Source organism: Orcinus orca, chromosome 1 (genome assembly GCF_937001465.1).
Source record: "Orcinus orca chromosome 1, mOrcOrc1.1, whole genome shotgun sequence".
NCBI lineage: Eukaryota > Metazoa > Chordata > Mammalia > Artiodactyla > Delphinidae > Orcinus > Orcinus orca.
This window is the reverse complement of record NC_064559.1, coordinates 27,886,695-27,907,410: the sequence shown is the minus strand read 5'-3', so window position 1 is coordinate 27,907,410 and position 20,716 is coordinate 27,886,695. Positions and strand designations below refer to the sequence as shown.

Here is a 20,716-nt window from a genome sequence, read left to right as displayed (position 1 = left end):
TTACCCATGTTTTCACTATTTCCCATTTTCCATGGCTTTAAGCTCTCTTTATTTCTCTCTCTCTCTGAGTACTGTCTTCAGGGACCCTCAGTTAATTTCTACTCTGGTATATTTCACTTTTACATTATAAAAAAGCTAAAAAATTGCATTCAGTATCCAACCAAAACCATTTTTAATTTGGAACATAACTGTACATGTAGTAAAGAGCAACAAATACATCCTTAATTATAATTAAAAAAATGGAAATGTTTGTAGCTATATTTAACAACTCTAATGGTTTCTTTGAATGGAGCTCTGTCATTAAATGTATTATTCACAATTATATTTTTCATCATGATGGAAATTTATTTTAATATAACAAGTGATAGAACTGCAAATATGTATAGCTTGCAAAAAAGTAAACTGTGTCATTTATATCCTCAGCAGAGATCAGTGAGAGCCCTGGTGGCACCAGATATACCAAGCAGACTAAACTAACACTGCCACAATTCTGAAATCTACCTGATTATTGGACCTATATAGCCCACAAAAGTGGGCTATGACCTGTTTGCCCAAAATAAAAAGGTGACTGCCCGCTAAAATTTTAAAAATTCAAATAAGACTAACAGTTTCCTAGCATAATATCCAAAATGTCCTGGATACGACTGAAAAGTCACCCATCATACCAAGAATCAGGAAAACCACAACTTGAGTGAGAAAAGAAAATGAACTGATGTCATCAACTCAACCTGAGCGGGATCAGATTTTAGAATTATCTGACAAAGATTTAAAGTAACCATCATAAAATGATTTAATAAGCAATTACAAATTCTCTTGAGATAAAAAGGAAAGGTAGATAAAAGGAAAAATAGAAATGAAAGGAAAAATAGAAATTATCAGCCTTGAATTAGATGCTACAAAAAATGGAAATTATAAAACTGGAAAATAAAATAGGAGAAATAATCAATTCTCTGGATGGGTACAATAGTAGAGAGGAGATGAAAGAGAAAGAGAATAAAATTAGTGAATTTGAAGACAGATCAATAGAATTTACCCATTCTAAACAAAGGAGAGAAAAACAAATGAACAGAACCTCAGGAATCTGTGGGAAAATAGCAAAAGACACAAAACTTATATTATCAGAGTTGCAGGAGAAGAAAAAGAGTAGGGCTGAAAGAGCATTCAAAGAAAAACTTGGCTAAAGAGATCCTAAATTTGGCAAAAGACATAAATCCACAGATTTGAAAAGCTGAGTGAATTCCAAATAGGAAAAACCCAAATAAATTGACACCAAGACACATCATAAATAAAATTCCGAAAACTAAAGACAGAGTTGAAGGTGTTATCACTACCACACTTTTTCTCTACAAGTAGCCAGAGAAAAGCTGCCAATTTCAATGATAGCAGATTTCTCATTTGAAACCATGGAGTGCAGAAGGAAGTGATGTAGAATTTTTCAAATGCTGAAAGAAAAGAATTGTCAACCATGAATTCTATATTCAACAAACTTCAGGAACAAATGGGCAATAAAGACTTTCTCAGATAAAGGAAAACCAAAAGAATTGTCACTAGCACATCTATTCTTTTTTTTTTTTTAAGATTTTTTTTTTGATGTAGACTATTTTTAAAGTCTTTATTGAATTTGTTACAATGTTGCTTCTGCTGTATATCTTGGTTTTTTGGCCCTGAGGCATGTGGGATCTTAGCTCCCAACCAGGGATTGAAACTGCACCCCCTGCATTGGAAGGTGAAGTCTTAACCATTGGATTGCCAGGGAAGTCCCAGCATACCTACTCTTAAAGAAAGGCTAAAGGAAGTTCTTTAAACAGAATGTAAACAGTAGAATAAGAATCTTGAGGCAAAAGGCAGAAAGGAAGAACAATGGAGAGGGCAGGTAAATATAATAGAACACTCTTCTCTGCATGAGTTTTCTAAATCATATGTAATGATTAAAATAGGAATTATAATACCATCTTATCCTCAAAACAATGATATTTTAAAGTGGGGAAGACAAAGGGACCTAAGTGGAAATAAAGTTTTCCTCCACTTCACCCAAAATTGTAACATGTTAATACCAATAGGCTATGATAAATTACATGTGTATATTGTAATACCCAGAACAACCACTATGAAAACTACACAATACAGCTGAAAATACTATAAATAAATCAAGATGAAATCCTAAAAAAATGATCAAGTAACCCACAGAAAGATAAGAAAAGAGAAACAAAGAAATCAAACAGAAAACATAATAAAATGGCAGAGTTCATCCCTAATAAATCAATAATTACTTCAAGGTAAATGGTCTAAATATATCAATTAAAAGGCAGAGATTGACAGCATAATTTTGAAAAAGCATGACCCAATAATATGCTTTTTAATATGCCATTTAGAAGCAACTCACTTCAAGTTCAATAAGTAAGTTGAAAGTATAAGGATGGAAAAAGGCATACCATGCAAATGTTAATTTTTTTAAAAGGCAGGAACATGATTATTTATGTAGAAAATATGAGAGAATTGACAAAAAATCTCCTGGAACTAATAAATGATTATAGCAAGGTTGCAGAGTACAAGGTTAGTATAATATACAAAAGTCAATTGCTTTTCTACATAACAGCAATGAACAAGTAGAATTTGAAATTAACAACACAACACCATTTACATTGGCACCCCCAAAATGAAATACTTAGGTATAAATCTAACAAAATATGTATAAGATTGATATGAGTAAAAGTACAAAGCCCTGGTGAAAGATATCAAAGAACTAAATAAATGGAGAGATATCCCACGTTCATGGATAGGAAGACTCAATATTGTCAAGGTGTCAGTTTTTCCCAATGAGATCTCAACCAAAATCCCAGCAAGTTGTTACATAGATATCAACAAACTGATCCTAAAGTTTATATGGAGAGGCAAAAGGCCCAGAATAGCCAACACAATATTGAAGGAGAACACAGTTGGAGGACTGACACTACCCAACTTCAAGACTTCAAGACAGTAATCAAGACAGTGTGGTACAGGCAAAAGAACAGACAAATAGATAAATAGAACAGAATAGAGAACCCAGAAACAGATTCATGTAAATATAGACAACTGATCATTGACAAAGGAGCAGAGGCAATTCAATGGAACAAAGACAGTCTTTTCAATAAACGGTGGTGGCCACAAGCAGAAAAATGAAACTAGAAACAGACCTTACTCCCTTCACAAAAATTAACACAAAAGGGGTCACAGACCTAAATACAAAAAGAAACACCTACAAAACACCTAGAAGATAACATGGGAGAAAACCTCTTGATAGGTAACCTTGGGTAAGTTGACTTTTTAGATACAGCACTGAAGGCATGATCCATGAAAGGAATAATTGATAAACATCACTAAAATTTAAAACTTCTGCTTTGCCAAAGAAAATGTCAAAAGAATGAGAAGACAAAGTGGATAACTCTTCATGAAGCCCATTTTCTTTTTATTTTAGGTACACCACAAAACTAGATTTCCCAGTCTCTGCTGCAGTTAAATGTGGTCCTAAAACTAAATTTGACCAATGGTATGTGAGTAGAAGACATAGTCACCACTTTTAGGGCCATAAAAAACTTTCTAGATGCCACACTCCATTGTCTTTCCTTCACCAGTTGCTTGTTGCAATAGAGCATGGTAAACTTGGAAACCACGTTTTGAAGATGGAAAAAAAAGAGAGGAACCTGTGACCCTGAATCACTATTTGAAGGACAATTGATTATGAGAACCCATTTTTGGAATTCACACGAGTGGAAAATAAGCAATTTCATTAAGCCATACTTGGGGCAGCCCAGGACTTCTTAACTCATATAGTCATTCTTGGCTGCTCTTCAGAAATTAAGGCCAACACACTTCCCTGGAACATTTCACTGCCTCTCCTGTATGGATCTGCAGGTTCTTTGGTCAACCATATTCTTTTATCTGATAAGGCAACGTTAGCAATGGCCTCTGACTTTGATAGAATCTCTTCTTTATAACCCTAAACCCAATAAAAAATTTTAGAACTCCCTTACCTTGTTCCAAGAGGGATTTAAAGTAGCTGACAAAAATACTTACACTATACCAGGATCAACCAATTCAGAAAAAATAAGAAAAAAAAAAGGCAAATGTAAGAAACAGAAACAGGAAATTTAAGTAATCTCAGAGGTAGGGTAAATACAGAAATATATTCCAGAAAAACATATATGCTTGTAGAACCCACTTTTACCTATAAGATTTCTGGTATCTTACATTGTTGGGAAATGTGATGTACTACAAGATTTATTTCATGCTTTTTTTCATTTATCAAGATTTGTTTGCACACATTTACTAAGGGAAAAAGCATGCAAGCTAGAAGCTATTCAGGAAAAACAATACTTATACTGATGTTGACACTGGAGAGGCTTTTCCCCTGTGTGTTTTTCGTAGAGGGGACAGTGAATAAGGAAATCTTCTACAGCAACCTTACAGCAAACACTGCCATCAAATAAATAGATCCCCTCCCCCATTTTTCTTATTCCTTATTTTCTTTTCTCAGAAATCCCCGATAGCAGCTGAAATATTTTCCTCAGATATCACTGGATCTATTGAGAAAAGAATAAGATAGAAATCTAGGTTGTAATTAGTTTTCTCAGTGGTATCCATGCAATTGCAGGTAAGTTGCTACTCATTACCAAATACGGGACTGTCTCCAAACTTCTGAAAATTTTCAGAAATGGGAGCAGACACAAACACAACTGTTCATTGGAAAACAAACGTGCACATTTCCTCTGCGTTTTAGAGTAAGAATGCTGTAGAACAAATTAGAGTCATTTAAACTTGATATAGGGAAAAACTTTAGCTATAGAATAGTTGATTACTTGAGACTAGATAATTTTTCTGTGTAAATATAAGTACGTTAACTTATTTAAGCAAATTTGAATAACATAAAATGTAACATCATTATAAAATATAATGACATAAAAATTCCAACATTTTCTGTTTATAAGGTGAAGAATTTGAGTCAGCTTCTAATTCCCAGGATAATGTATACAGGTATTTCCCCTTTCGTACACCTCTTCTATCCCTATTTTTAACATTTTCCTCATGATCTGAGGAATTAGGATATGTGACATGAGGTATTTTTCAGGCCCACAAGGGGGACCCTTTGCACCACAGCAACAGAGGTTATATGGCACAGATCTCACTGCTCATCCACAATTTGGTTGAATGCGTGATCTGCCATCGAACGCTAGAAAGTCAAGGCATCTCCCCAGCCCTGGGCCTCACCTGTGAGTCCAGGTGGACAGATGCAGATGTAACCTGAGGCTTCGGGGTGGCCGGATAGAGACAGCAGCTGGGCAAGACGCCCATGCCCTTCCCCTGAAGACAGCTCCACGCATTCCCCATCAGACTGGCAGGGGCTACTACTGCATTCACCGATGTCGGTCTCACACTGGGCCCCCGTGTATCCTGCAGGATAAACGTTCAGAGAAGCTGCTGAGTCAAAGCCCCTCAACCATAGAGTATGTGCCTGACCGGAGGCTGGCCACTGTGCTGGCACCAGTTAACAAGGTGCTGGCCCTCCCTCAAGGAGCTGGCAAGGGATCTGGTAAAGGAGGCTTCCACGAACATGAGTAATAGTAACAATGGAGTCACTCCTATAATATCGATCAATGCTTTTAATAAAGATTGGATGAACAAGGAACTTCTGGATAACCTTGATCTAACCTGGACATTTTAACTAGATTCCAATTCCTCAAATATTCCAATTGTTTGAATGTTAAGCAAGGAAAAAAAATGATATATTTTTCCAGAGAATAGCTGTAAAGTCAGCAGGATCTACATAGCCAACCCTAAATTCTTCTCTTAAAACTCAAAGTAAAGGTAAATGGTTGCTTCTTAACACTCAGTGAGACAATAAAATAGTGATTTGTATTTGAATGGATTTAGCTGGGTCATTTTGTTAGGGACAAGAATAAAAACAATAAAACATGAATGATTTAGTACTTTATAAAACATTTTAATATTAAATATAAAAAAAGTCCCTATCAGAACTATTCCTCTGGTTTTACATACATATGCCCTGTTAAAACTATATATGTATATATTTATTGTGTGTGTGTTAACATAACTGGAATTGTACTGCACGCATCCTTCTGCAACTTGCTTTTTGAACTCCCTTGCACGGTCTATCCACGTTAAATTTACAATCCAGAGTTGTAAAAGTTATAAATCAAATCATGGTATTTCTTTACTTTAAAACCATTCAATGGCTTCCCTCTTCACACAGAATAAAATTTAAAATCCTTAAGCTGACTGGCCCTTTATTATCTGGCCCTAATCCCATCTCTGCATTCCTGTCCCTAGAATGTTTTCTACCCCAGGGCCTTCATAACATTGTTCCCTCTCCAGAAAACCCTTCTCCAAGACTGTGCTTGGATAACTCTAAGCTTTCAGGCTCCATCTCTTATTACGTTCTCTTTTCCTCATGGTCAGATCTAAGTAAGATCCTTTTTTCTCTCATATACCCAATTCTTTCCTTTCATTGTCTTACAATGATTGATATTATGTACTTACTTTTATAGTTATCTTTTAAAATTTATTTACATATATAGCTTTCATTTGTTGATGTATTTGATAGCTTTCTCCCTCAACAGACTGTAAGCTTCACAAAAGCAGGGACTGTTTTTTTATTCTCCACTCCAGGACAGAGCAACACCTGAGTAGTAGGCCTTCAATCAATGTCTGAATGAGATTCAGATAGTTCTAATCAACAATTTAGATGATAATCCTAGCTTAGCAGATAAACTAGAGAATTGATGAACTCGTAATAAGCAGATAATGAGAATATGATGTAATCGCTTATTTTGTAATTTTAATAAAAACCTGAATGGGGACCTATGTCAGATCGTAAGCACAACATAAATTCTGTTGCTCAACAATATAATACTTTTGTCACATTTGACCCCTGGGGTCTTTGTCATCGGTCTGAAGAAGAAACTTAAGAGTCAAAAAGGAAACTAAAAGCACATGTCAGATCAAGGTCCCACAATCCTTGGTAGTGACCCTCCCCCAGAACCCTCAGTCTTTTATGCCTGAATGTCTACTTTTTAAGTGCTTCTATTTCATACTTACGGATCTACAAATATTCACTAAATAATGGTTGTCACAAAGCCATTATAAAAACTTGTGCTATAGTCAATTTACTAACGAAAGTTCTGACTATTTTCAATTTTCTTCTCATTCTAAGTTTGAAGACTCACACACAGGCCAGGTTAGGAAGTAATTTAGAACCTTCATAAGTCCTTTCTGGCTTTCCGGCTCATGCATTATCTTATTCTTATCCTGAACATTAGGAAGGTTCTGATTTATAGTCTTACCAGTCCTGTCCCCACCACTGGGGCCCTGTGGGGCTGTGCTGTACCCTTTAACCATGTATATAAATAGATTCCTCCAATCAAGGCTACATTGAATAGATTTAACAAGTTTTCCTGTAAAACTCTGTACAAAGAAACAATATGATGCTGAGTCAAGACCCCAGGGTTCTTAAATTATGTTTTTTTTAAAAAAACAAACCCAATCTTTTCTGGGTAACAGGAAAACTTTCAAGATAGGCATTTAAAGTGACTAACCCTTCTTGTAATTAATTACTCTTGAAATAAGGACCCTGGGCAATTCCAGCAGTGGATTCTTGCCATCGTGCTCAGTGGCAGTGGTCTCGTGATCCAAAGGAATGGTCTCCTTTTCTTAGATATGGAGTAGCTTGTAGCATTAAATCTTCTCTTTCTATATAACTGTGAGAATTGGGTACAAAGACATTCTGAGTTTTCTCTTTAGGCAAAATCACCGTCCATCCAGCGACCCAAGAAACTCAGAAGTAGAACTGTCCTAAATCGGTGTCCCTTTCTCAATCCCCACATCATCTCTACCTCCTAAAGTGCTCTCATGGCCATCAATCCCCTCATCTCCACCCTCACCACTATGGTCTTTGTTCCGGCCATTTGGCTTATCTCTTATTTAAACTATTGCAGAACTCTCACCAGATTCCCTGCCTTTAGCCTTATCTCTCTCAATCACCTTCCACTAAAGTGCCAGAGAGCTCTTTTTAAATTAACAGGTCAGATTCTGTCACTTCTCTGCCCTGTAGTTTGCAGGGCACACAAACAGCATTATGACCCAGCTTCAGTCACATCTTGCTCCCCAGCCCCATCTCTCCACCCTCAGCCCTGTGTAGTCCAGCATTTTAAGCAACCACTCCAAGTTCCACAATTAGACATGCTCTCTTCCACGTGTGCCTGCTGCCCTTTCTTCTTTCCCTCTTCTTTCTCTTCCTCTCTTCTATCCTTAAATAAGTAATGAGCTGCTGGCCATAGGGTCTAGAATGGCCAATCTCCTAATCTTAGTATCTAGTTGACATTTATCGAGTGCTCCCTATGGTCTAGGCTGAGCTGGGAGCTCCTTCTATATTGCTGGAATTGTCTCCACAACAACACTATGAGGTGGATATTATCATCATCATCTCTGCTTTCTCTATCGATGAGGGCACTGAGGCTCAGAGTGGTAACATGGCCAAAGTCACACAGCTGGTGGGTACAATTCTGGGATATGCTTAGTGATCTTTCAAGTTTTCTAAAATGGTGCCTCCTTGGTCAAGCCACCCCTGAACTTCTTCTCTCCTTAATCCCTTTTACAGAATTTATTAGAGCTTCTTATTGTACACAAAATTGTACTGTACACATTTTTTTCACACTGTATCCCAGATGGAATTTAAGCTCCTTGGAAGGAGGAGCCATGTCTTTCTGATTGCCAGATTCCTCATATGAGGAATCATGGCACTGAAATCCATGTGGATTGAATGTATGGAACACATGCTGGTCTTTTTTTTTTAAATAAATTGTTATTGGAGTATAATTGCTTCACAATACCATGTTAGTTTCTGTGCCCTAAAGGCTTTGTATTGGAGCCAGGCAGTTAAGAGGAGCTGCCTACAAAAAGACCAGGACTGGCTTTGCTGTGCAACATACTGGTCTTTTTTTAGGCAGCTCCTCTTAACTGCCTGGCTCCATTACAAAGCCTTTAAGGCACAGAAACCACCTCTCATACACAATTTCCACCTCCTGGTGTAGAGCTTGGTGTGTAGTAATACATAGTTGCCTTTTCTTTGAGTACCTAATATGTGCCAGGCTCTATTTTTATAATTTTACCCCTCACAACACCACTACAAGTAGTTTTTTTGTTTATCCTTCATTTGCGGATGAGAAATTTAAGAATTAAGAAGTAACTCACCCTAGTTTACTTGGTTAACAAATGGTGGACTTGTCCTGCTCCCAAGCTGTCTGTTCCATGCCCTGCTTAGGGACTGAGGTCCTGCCCAGAGTGTTGATTGAGTGTTGAGTGTCGGTTGATGACAAGAATGTGGAATAACATGTTTTGGAAAAAATTCAGTATTACAGGGGGCCTGTTGATTCAAGTGTTACATACTGTTTCCTACTGACCAGAGCCAATGACCAAAGGATAAAAATATACCCTATTCGTTATCTGGAAGTGGGGAGACACATGAGATACATAGATTTCTGAGCCACAGAAGAATTCCAAACTTCCTTTTATACTTTTATGTTTGCGTTGTTTTTACCTACAAAATGCATTTAACCAAAGCGTGTTACACGTGCCTCAGGCAATGAGATGTCTTTCCATCAGAAGCTGCTACTGACAGGACTGACCCTGGTCTCCATGCCTCCTCCCTGGCCACAGGGTCATCCTTTCCTCAGACAGTAATGTGAGTGGGGAGGAGGGGGCAGATGACCAGCAAGCTTGCAACAGCTAGATTTTAAATAATCATAAATTTATCAGTGTTTTCCAATGGATCAAGAAAGAAGAGAGGGGCTTCCCTGGTGGCGCAGTGGTTGAGAGTCCGCCTGCTGATGCAGGGGACGTGGGTTCGTGCCCCGGTCTGGGAGGATCCCACATGCCGCGGAGCGGCTGGGCCCGTGAGCCATGGCCGCTGAGCCTGCACGTCCGGAGCCTGTGCTCCGCAACGGGAGAGGCCACAACAGTGAGAGGCCCGCTTACCGCAAAAAAAAAAAAAAGAAAGAAAGAAAGAAAGAAGAGAGATGAAATGCTCTTTCATTTCTAGCAATAAAATCCTAGTAAGAATTAGGTTAAAATATGTCAAGCAGGTTCATTGCCAAAATTAACATCAATATTTATGGGTGGCCTGTTGATTCAAGTATTACATACTGTTTCCTCCTGATTCTGCTATCACCTCTACACTCAAGTCTAATTACCTTTTAAGTGTAATTTTTAGTTATGGTTTATGTGTTGTGTAACTTGTATTGTCTTTTACATTATAAAAGGCTAGGAGAATACACCCATTTCTGGAATACCATCCTACACCCTTTATGGGGACCATTATGATCACACTGACTCCATGAATTATAATACAAGCACTTAGGATTTTAATAGTGTTTCATGGGTTTTAATATATTCTAGGTGTCAAGGAAAACATCTTGGAGGAAAAGGAAGCATCTTCCAGTGAAGTTTACTCCACAAAGACCATGCTGAAATCGACCCTTCCACTGACTTTTTTTCCTCTGTGTTTCTTCCAGAAGATTCTGATGATTGGGCAGCTTGGTAACCTACTTCAGACAATGTATAGTGTAGCAGTAGATATGTTTGAGCACTGAAGAATACAATTAAACAATGATAACTAGAAGAAAGAGTTGGTTTTAAACCTTTAGAAAGAAGAATTTTTAGTTTCTATTTGCTATAAGCGATTTGTTTCTATTCTAAGCAAAAAAAAAAAAAAAAATGGTGGAAGATATTTTGTCACTTACCAGGCCAGCAGTGACAAGTGTAATTGTCAGCACTGTCCTCACATGTAGCATTATTGTGACAGGGTTTTGACCAACATGGAGGCATCAAGGTCTCACAATGTGTCCCTGTGAATCCACTACCCATGCAGTTACAGCTGTACCTGGAGAGTAAAATGAAATTGTCACATCAACTCTTGGTCATATTAAGATCAAATATTGTTATCCTGTCTCTTCACTTGTCCATCAACCCCAGACCCATGGCATGGTTTTAATACTTATCAAAAACCTTGAGGAATCATCTCTATAAGCCTGAAAGCATTATGTGCTTCCATATTAATAGCTTTTTATCTTTAAAATTTTACAGTACAGTTTTCAATCAAAATTATTTGGAAACCATGATTGTATACTTCAATTTCCTCACCCGTAAATTGAAGGTAATGGTACCTTTGTGACAGAGTTGTTGGCGTAATTAAATGTGCATATAAAGAATGGACACGGCATGCCAAAGGGCAGAAAATACTGAATAAAACTACTGAATAGTACCAAATAAAGTTGTTAATATTGTGAAGCAGTAGAAACTGATTTATATCATCAAGGCACTTTTTTATATAGAGAGCCCAGAAAAGAAGTCCCTTATGAAAAATGAAACAATAAATTATGAAAAAAATAGGAAAAATTCTCATTATATAAATTTTGACTTATGTTTTCTTATTTTCAGAGTACAAGAATATTTTAGTCTTGCTATTTGTAATCATTCACTGATTAAGTGGGATTATCTGACAGACCTAAAATACAAATCTGTTGGGGAGAACTGTTCACTTTATCATAATAGGCTTTCAATTTAGACGGTCTCTCCTCGAGGATCTAGTATCACAAAAACATGGGCTTGCACACTCAGCTTAGATAAAATGAGTGTCTGGGGGGAGGGATACCTAGTATTGTATAAAGAGTAACAGTCCTGTTCACCACGGCTGTGTGTCTATTTACCACCAACACAGATATTAAGATTTCACTAAGGAAACTTAAATATTAGCAAATATAAGTGACTATAATTTTTACACATAATTTTGCTAGCCAGAAATCCTCTATTCACTATTCCATTTACTTGATTAAAAATACCTACTACAAATCTACTATGTGTAAGACATTGGAGACAAGAGCCCTGTGGTCACGGCTGGCTAGTGGACCTCAAGTCATGGAATCAGTCTCCATTTGAATCTTCCTTTGTCTGCAAGAACCTTTCATGGGGTACAGTTTCTGACTTTCCCACGCTCCTCATAGCAAATGTGTTAATTTTTTGCTGTGGGAAAATAAAGTCAGGCTGTAATTGCTGACCTTGCGATGATCTCAAAAATTAGGTCATAAGAGAGATGTGGATACAATAGAAAAATTATTCATGGCACGCATTCAGGTGAAGAGAGGAAAGCTGGCAGGTTCAGCCTTGCTCTGTTTGCATTTCCATAGACATTACAAGCGTTGTGTGCTTTCTGTTCTGATGCTTTCTGGAAACAGTGAAGCATGGCTGGGAGAGCATCCTCCTTTTGTCTGGAGCGCTTGTGTGGAAACTGCCTTTCTGATCTATGTGTTGCCCAGTTACCTGTCTCCAGGCCTGAAGATTCATGCCACTGGAGAATCATTTGGGTGTAAGGTGTAACTGAAAGTCACAGGCAAGACGTGGAGAATGGTTATAATTTACAAAAAAAAAAATGTTCTACCACTTTGCTCTTTTTAAAATCACATTATTTTCCTGGGTATATATGAAGCACACGTGCCTTTTATTGCTGCCCTTTTGAGTCTGATTCACTTTAAAATTCAGATTTGGGATATATTATCTTATTTATTAAATAAAGGAAAGTTCAATTCTAGGCCTCCTTTTTCAAAGAATTAACTGTGTGAATTTGTGGGGGGATGGGGGGGTCACCTAACTTCCCTGAACTTTAGACTCCTTATTGTAAAGGGGGAGCTTTAGTGCCCATCTTGCTGTCCACTGAGCCGCTGAAGGATGTGTCAAGGCAATATTAAATTTTAATGCTGTTAAAACTTAAGTGTTTAATAACTCGATGCTTGTGGTTTAAATAAGTATTAGAAAGTTCTTTCAAAAATATTTATATGAATTCAACTACCATTACCCAAATTTCTTATATGCATCATATTAAGGTGTAATTTATTGTTTTATTTTTGTTTTTGTTTTTACTGAAAAGCCAATGATAGACTCTAATTTGGAACAGAATTACATGGCTACTTCTCATCATTCTGCTGTCTTCAAAGTATTCACTCAATTCTCCAAACACCTAGAAATTCAAGATATAATTAATTTAATATCAACACCCTTTCCAACACTGTTTATATAAAATTCCTAAAGGATTTATTTTTCACCACTTGATTTATATGCTTGTTATTTTATAAATACAATCTTATATTCACATATAGAATAATCTCTAGCTTTGTTTTTGCATCTACAAAAGATACGGAAGGTAGATTCCATTTGTTTCATGGATTTGGAAGGCTGGCGCTTTTCTGTAACAGAACCAGTTCAAAACTATTACAAGAATGACTTAGAAAATGCTCCCTCTTGAGACAGATGGCGTCCAAAGGTTGCATTATTTTAATAAAATGTGAATGTCACAACTTTTTTATATTTAAAGTATAAAAAGCAATCTGCACATTTTAAGCCAAGGATGTGAGATCTCCAAATTCACCAGAATGACTGGTGCAATAGCTTCTGGTCAGTGAGTTCGCTCCAAGCCAATGACCCAAATGTAGGAGAAAATGTACCTGTTGGCTCCATCCACGCACAGCCCTCCATGGAGACACGGCCCACTGGCACACTCATCAGTGCTGAGCTCACAGCCAGCACCCAGGAAGCCAGGGGCACAGTCACAGAAATGGGCCTCCACAGCATCCTGACAGGTTGCACCACTGAGGCAGGGCTGGGACCGACATTCATCAACTTCCAATTCACAGTTTACACCTTTTAAAAAAGTCGGCACAGAAAAGAAAGGCAAAGTTTTAGCAAAGCGTTAATATTTTTGCTCTTTGGCAATGCTTTATTTAGCAAGGCTCTCGTGAAACGTGGTGTTGCCCCAAATAATTTTCCTCCTTAATTGTAATTGATATTAACTTTCTGGCATGCTTTCCTCCTTAACTGTAATTGATATTAACTTTCTGGCATGCTTGTGGGACGTTCACAAAGCAGAGCAGCTGTCACTTACAAAGAATTATTGCATACAACAGCTCGTGGCTTTTTGGTCCGAGGACACAAATCATTCTTAGGACAAAGTAATTGTTTACTGTACTTCTGTTGGAAGCCTGAAGGGGACCGGCCAATGTCTTTAGATTATTTTTAATAGGAGTCATATTGAACAGTGGGTAAAAGCTCAGACTCCAAAGCCAAATGGCCTAGGTTGGGATCTTGGCACAGCCTCTTTTAGCTGTGTGACCTTGGGAAAGTTCCTTAACCTTTCCTTACCTCAGTTTCTTCACCTGAAAAATGGGACCAATAGTTGTAATTACCCCATAGGATAATTATTACAATTACAGTGTGTTCTAAAATGTTTATGATAGTACCTGGTGTATACTGTTTGCTAGAGAAAAAAAAAAGTACTTGTTCTTTCCACAAAATTTATTGTACAAATATGATGTGCAATTCTTTCCTTAAGTGCCCCTTTTGCACAGAAATATTTACATTTTCTATAGTGCTGTAAAATGCTGCTTTTAAATAGAAAATCAATTTGACTTAAACTCGTTGTAATTAGTGGTATTATTAGAAGCTACTTCATTTTAAGGTAACATTACATTTTTAAAAAATCTGTATTTACCCCCTTGCCCAAATAGTAGGTGAAGATTATTTTCTAAGCAAACCAAGTTTAAGATTTACAAAAATGGTCACACTGAGATAGCAAACTACTGAATCTACTACTGAATCTGCCAAAACAGTATCTGATACACAATCAAATTTTCCCATAGGTTTTAAAAGACACAAAAGGGGGGCTACCTATATTTGTCAATCTTTATTCCTGTGCCTATGACCCAGGGTGATAAATTATTAAAATGATATTGAGGAGTTTTCAAATAACTCAGAGGTTTTTAGTAGTTTGATTGATACTGTGCCCTCTTTCCTGATAGAAAATACAATAGGATATTCTAAAACCACCTGCCATTTACAACTGTGACTAGATTCTACAAATGAGGAAGTGAAAAGAGACACCAGCATAGTAAATTTGATTGTTTTCTGAGAGGAAAAAGAACTTAAATTTTATGTCACTAAAGATGGAAAGTTGTGGAATACTATCTGTTGCAGGTAAATGGCCTGCCATTTGAGGCTATTTCTCACCCGGTCTGTGAATGAGATTTTCCGTATCTGTTTTCATTGGTATCAGAAAGGTAAAGAGAAAGAGCACTGAACCGTCCGGTGGAGACCTGTGTTCTCATTCTGTCTCTGAAACAGCTTTTCAGCAATGTTTTCGTATCTTTTTTTCTGCCATGTAAAATAATACAATAACAGAAACCTCTTTTTTAAATACTTTCTAAGAATATATGAAAGATAAAAATGATACATTATTTTTTTAAAGTTTTATATAATTATTTTAAAACACATGTAGCAACTGAAACTATAATGTGTTAGCACTCCGTTAAAATGACACTGATTGATCAGGACTAAGAGAGAACTCTGCTCACCCCAAAATGATCTATCCCTGTGGGCTCTCTGCGCAGACGGCTACTGTCACTTATCACACAGCTACAATGTGCACATGCAGGGTGAGGTGATGTCACATGTGTTCTTTTATTCCATCCCAACACATTTAAGGTGCACTGACTTGCCTGTGTTCCATAGTTAGTAAATGACAGTGTCTCTGCCATTCCTGTCTCCTCCTGGTCAACCCACCTCTCCATAACACCTTCGGATTATGTCCTTTGGTATTTTAGTCATCTGTATTTGTTGAAAACTATTAACATATAAAGCCAAACCAGTGGTTTAAAACTTGTTAACACTTTCCTAAATTTTATTTCATAATTCAAATAAAATTCATATATTCATCTGTTATACACCCAGGTTATTTCCTAATGCTTAAGAAATACATTATAAACCATTATTTTAAATACTGCAGCTCCATTTATAACAATGTCGCTCAAATGCTTTAGCTTTAAAGTGATCCTGATGCATGTATAAGAATGTGTTTCAATAACTTAAATACAATTTCAGTTCAAACAACTATTTACTTTAGATTTATTTGATTTGTTTGTATTACTCTTTTTTTTTTTTTTTTACGGTACGCGGGCCTCTCACTGTTGTGGCCTCTCCCGTTGCGGAGCAACAGGCTCCGCACGCGCAGGCTCAGCGGCCATGGCTCACGGGCATTTTGTTTCATACAGAATTATAAACCAGTTCCAACAGATTGGTTGGGTTCCTGGATGAACTTTGTGAAAGAATTTTGCAGTTATGAATTTTCCATTTATTAGACAATCAGCCACAGAAGTGCTACTCAGTGTAACTGCATTCAATTTCTATTGCTACCTAGAGTTATAATGACATGGTGCCATACATAGTAACACTAGTCATAAAAAGAATGTTTCCAGATAGACTGGACCACACTGTGTAGGTATGTTTTTGAAGGTCAATTAACTGTCTATACTTAATGGCTGCATGCATGTAACAGTAAACATCCAAATGAAAACTGAAAGTCATAGTTAGTTTTCCAGATGTTTTACCTATGAAACCAAGCATCTGGAAATACAAAAACATCTGGATGACTGACTGTACTTATCACTTTTCACCCAGCCATTTTGGCATCATGCAGACGTAGACCAAATCACTTTTTTTCCCCATATCAGTAGCAGTGAAAAGCTGCAGTAAGAATCACATTGCTAAGTAATATTAAGAGTAATACAGGGCTTCCCTGGTGGCGCAGTGGTTGAGAGTCCACCTGCCGATGCAGGGGACACGGGTTCGTGCCCCGGTCTGGGAAGATCCCACATACCGTGGAGCGGCTGGGCCCGTGAGCCATGGCCGCTGAGCCTGCGCGTCCGGAGCCTGTGCTCCGCAACGGGAGAGGCCACAACAGTGAGAGGCCCGCGTACCGCAAAAAAAAAAAAAAAAAAAAAAAAAAAAGATATCAGTTTCAAAGAGGGATTGGAATTACACGCATTTCCCTTAAGTATTAAGTAGAAAGGTAAAACAATGAGAGATTCCCAAGTTGACGCGCTGGCTTTGGTAGAGAAGCAGCATTCCTGGAAAATAATCTAAGAATGCTCCCCTTCTTCTTATATAATTAACTTAAAGCAAAAAGCCATTCCACCTCATCTTGGTTTTCAGGACGGCGCTTTCAGTGGGTCCTCCTTTTGTCTCTTCAAACGCTTCTTGGCTTGATTCTTCCTTCCCTTCCCACGCCCCCCTCTCTCCTTGACCCTCCTTTCTTTCCCCTTCTTGGTTACTTGCTACGTCATTCTTTTTCCCTTTTCCTTATATGGAAAGATCAGCTTCACTGGTGGGAGGAGACTCCACTTCAGTGTGAATCTTCACTTCATGCCCTTAAGGGTAAGAGAAGGGCCAGGGCCACTCCTGCCCTCCTGCCTCCCCCTCCCCCAGATATCCAGTCAGAACACCCCATTGCCTGAGGCGGAAGGCTGTCGCGTTAGAACCCAAGAAAAGTAACATCCAAACTTTGAGTGCAGTGTGTCGGCCCAAGTATGCCGGAAAGTCTACTGCCGGCACAGCACTGCTGTCACCCCTTCCTAAGACGGCCTCCCCTGCATCACAGAGATGCCAGAAAATACACCTTCTCAAGTCTCCTTCTCCCAGTGCCTCGTGCCTTGAGCTTGCCAATGAGGGGCACTTATGGGTTTGGAAGGTGGGAGAGAAGCCAGGATTCTCTGGACATTTCCTAGACTGGTCCCACACATGCACAGATGTGCCTCATAACAGCTTCCTAGGGAGTCTGGAGACCACTCATTCCACTGCTGCAGGATGGGATGGCTGGAAACTTCCCCGAGATTCTTCAGAACTTCAGCGCTTTCCTAGGAGCTTTCAAGAACCCCCACTTTGGTGCTTTGGACAAAGATCTTTCCTGGAAACTTCTTTGACTTCCTTTGGCCATCATACAAGCAGTGCCAGCCTCTTGGATTTGATGGCACGTGACCTTCGCTGTCACTCAGGGCCCTGCGCCTAGAAGGGTCCTGTATGAGTTTCCTAGAGCTTCCATAACAAACTACAGAAACCAAGTGGCTAAAACAACAGAAATGTATTGCCTCACTGTTTCCAAGTCTGTGATCGAGGTGTCATCAGGACTGGTTCCTTCAGAGGGCTGTGAGGAAGAATCTATTGCAGGCCTCTCCCTCGTTTCTGATGGTCGACTGGCAATCTTTGACATCCTTTGGCTTATAGAAGCATCACCAGAATCTCTGTCCTCTGTCCTCAAATAGCAATTAAGGGCTTACAAATGACATAGGCTGTTCTGTGTACAAGCCCTTAATTCCTACATTAAACTCTTCATATCTGAAATATATAGAATGAATTTTTTCCTGACCAAATCCTGATTGATACACAGACCTAAGATAGAAAAAACTGGAGTAGCATACTCAAACAAGCAGAACTGTTCAGGTTTCGGTCCAGTCTTCAGATTAAAGGAGAGAAGCTGAGGGTCACAGATACAGCACAAATGCAGTTGGAGTAGAAGCCCCGTACTCTTCACCCCCAACCTAGGTGGGCTGGGGATTTGACAGAACCGCAGATATGTGCTGGAATCCCAGGAAAAAGGTTGTTAGTGTCCCACTTTCCTTCTAGAACTCTGGAAACACATGAGGCCACCATAATTGCCAAGCCATCATAGCACAAAATGGTCGAAGAGAGAAAACTACACAGGACCTGAGTAAGTGAAATCGTTTTATAGAGAATGCTTGTGGAAACATTAAAGCCACCAAGTGCTTTCAAAATAAGTGAAGTAATTACTTTTTTATAATGCTGAGTTAGAGAATTTTAAACATTGTACCTGCTACTATTGCTTTCCTTCTTCCCCCTCTCCTCTGCCGTTCACCACAGAGGAGCAGAGGGACACGGGTTTTGTGGGGAGACCACCCAGACCCACGCTCTGCTCTCCACTGCTACTAGTGAGGCTGGATGTAGTTAGTGCTCAGTGAATGGTAGGTATTATCTGCAGTCATTTGTTCTTGCCTGTATTCCTTCCTCAATTTCTCCAAGTAGAGAATAGAATCTTTAAAAATTTTGAAAAGTAATTGGAAGCAAAGACAACTCTGCAAGGGAATCTGGAATCGCTTCAAACTCAGTTAAACACAGATGTGATGCTAAGAGTATAGGAGCTAGAAACTGGAAAAATTTGGAGCAGCCACTATATTAAATATGGTTTTAAAAATCTACCACGACATATAAATACCTGCTGAACAATAGTAAATACATAACTACAATTGGATAATATCTGAGGTGGGGCAATAGACTTTAAATCAGGGGAAAAGAATGTAGGCAATGGGGCTTTCCAGAACTGGAAAGTTGCAAAATATTAATTGAAGGTCAAGGGCAAGAAAGTTAACAATAGAGATGACAGAGGCACATCAGTAAAACAGCTCCCCATGGAGTCCGGGCTTGTTAAGGAGACATCAAGATATGGAAGGAGTGATGGACAGCATGAGTGTGGAGAGGCCAGGTGACTGAGATTCTGCTAAAGATGAAGTAAGATTTCAACAGAAGCAAGAAAGTGAGAAGCTCGGGTTGTGGTGAGAATTTTGGTGGTAAAGCGATGGCAGGGTCTAACCTGAAGTTGTGCCGTTGTATGGCTATAGTGGAGTAGAGATGGAGGTCACCGAAATTAAGAAGCTCAAGAAGTTCCAAAAGCTTGGTCCATAAAATTCTGCAATAGCTCCTAACTGGATTTAGATAAACTGAAAACTTATTTTGGTACCTAAAAACCTTTGTAATATTTTCAAGTTCATTTCCCATGACAATCCTATCATCCCTTTACACGCCAGTCCTATCAGACCATTTGCTTTTTCTCAAACCCACCACGTACTTCTACCCTCCTACGAGTTTGGACACACTGCTCTCTCTCCCTCTCTCTCTGGAAAATTCTTTCCCACCTGTCCACCTGATGAAGTCCTCCTTTAAGGCTTCTGTTAAATGTCCCATCCTCAGTGAAGTCTTCCCCTATTTCCTTACTGGTTTCATTCTCTGTGTTTGACAGCCCTTACACCACTATATTTTACTTGTTACTTGCTTATCTCCCACAACTGCTTTGAAGACAAAGATCCTTGCCTGTTATTAATGGTAACAGCTGACATTCACTGAGAGTTTATTTCACACCAGATACTGTGCTAATAAGCATTTTATGTGAATGATTTTATTTTGCTTAATTGTCAAAAAATTATCCATGAGGCACTACTATGATGCCCATTTTATTAAGGATGAAACTGAAGCCCAGAGAAGTTAAGAAATTTGAAGCTGATCAAAAAGTTAGAAAGTGGGTAGAGTCAGGATTAAGTAAGTAACAGCTTACAAGGAAGAGAAGAGAGTCAAGAACCAAACGATGGTCTTTCAGGAGCAGTGGGCTGAGTGAGAAAGCCAACTTTCCTCCTGGCCCTGAGAATCAAGGGGAGAGGAACCCTTTAATAAGTGTTGTCTGCAAAGTGGTTTCATCAGAAAAATACCAAGTTCCAGCAAAGGCCAAGGAATTAAAGGTGCATTGGAAAAAAATAAAAATGTTTTGTCTATTTACTTGCATTTGAGAAAAGACTATGGGGGTGGAGTGGGGGGAAGCAGGTGACCATTATTCTGGAAATCAGGAAGCAGTTTTTCCCATGACACTTCCACAGAAACTGTACATTAGCAGTGTGTAACTCGAGGTTAGATCGCCCTTCTGAATCCAGCTATCTACAGGATATCTCCGCCAACTATCTCACAGGCATCATTCAACAATTCCAAATACAGACTCTCTCTCTTCCGT

The 20,716-nt window shown here is 38.5% G+C and overlaps 1 protein-coding gene across 5 annotated transcripts in view; it reads right to left on the bottom strand.

Annotated features, from left to right (window-relative positions):
• Positions 1-20,716, bottom strand: part of CRB1 (crumbs cell polarity complex component 1) — a 267,875-nt gene that overhangs the window by 108,847 nt on the left and 138,312 nt on the right. For all 5 annotated transcript variants that reach the window (XR_007476515.1, XR_007476520.1, XR_007476516.1 and 2 more), the window contains 3 exons: positions 13,545-13,740; positions 10,791-10,930; positions 5,245-5,427 (listed from right to left, as the gene is read on the bottom strand). Coding sequence is in view for 2 of the 5 variants with exons in the window: in XM_004285086.3 (XP_004285134.2) it covers positions 5,245-5,427; positions 10,791-10,930; positions 13,545-13,740 (519 nt within the window). In the remaining 3 variants the exon portion in view is untranslated. The remainder of the gene's footprint in view (positions 1-5,244; positions 5,428-10,790; positions 10,931-13,544; positions 13,741-20,716) is intronic.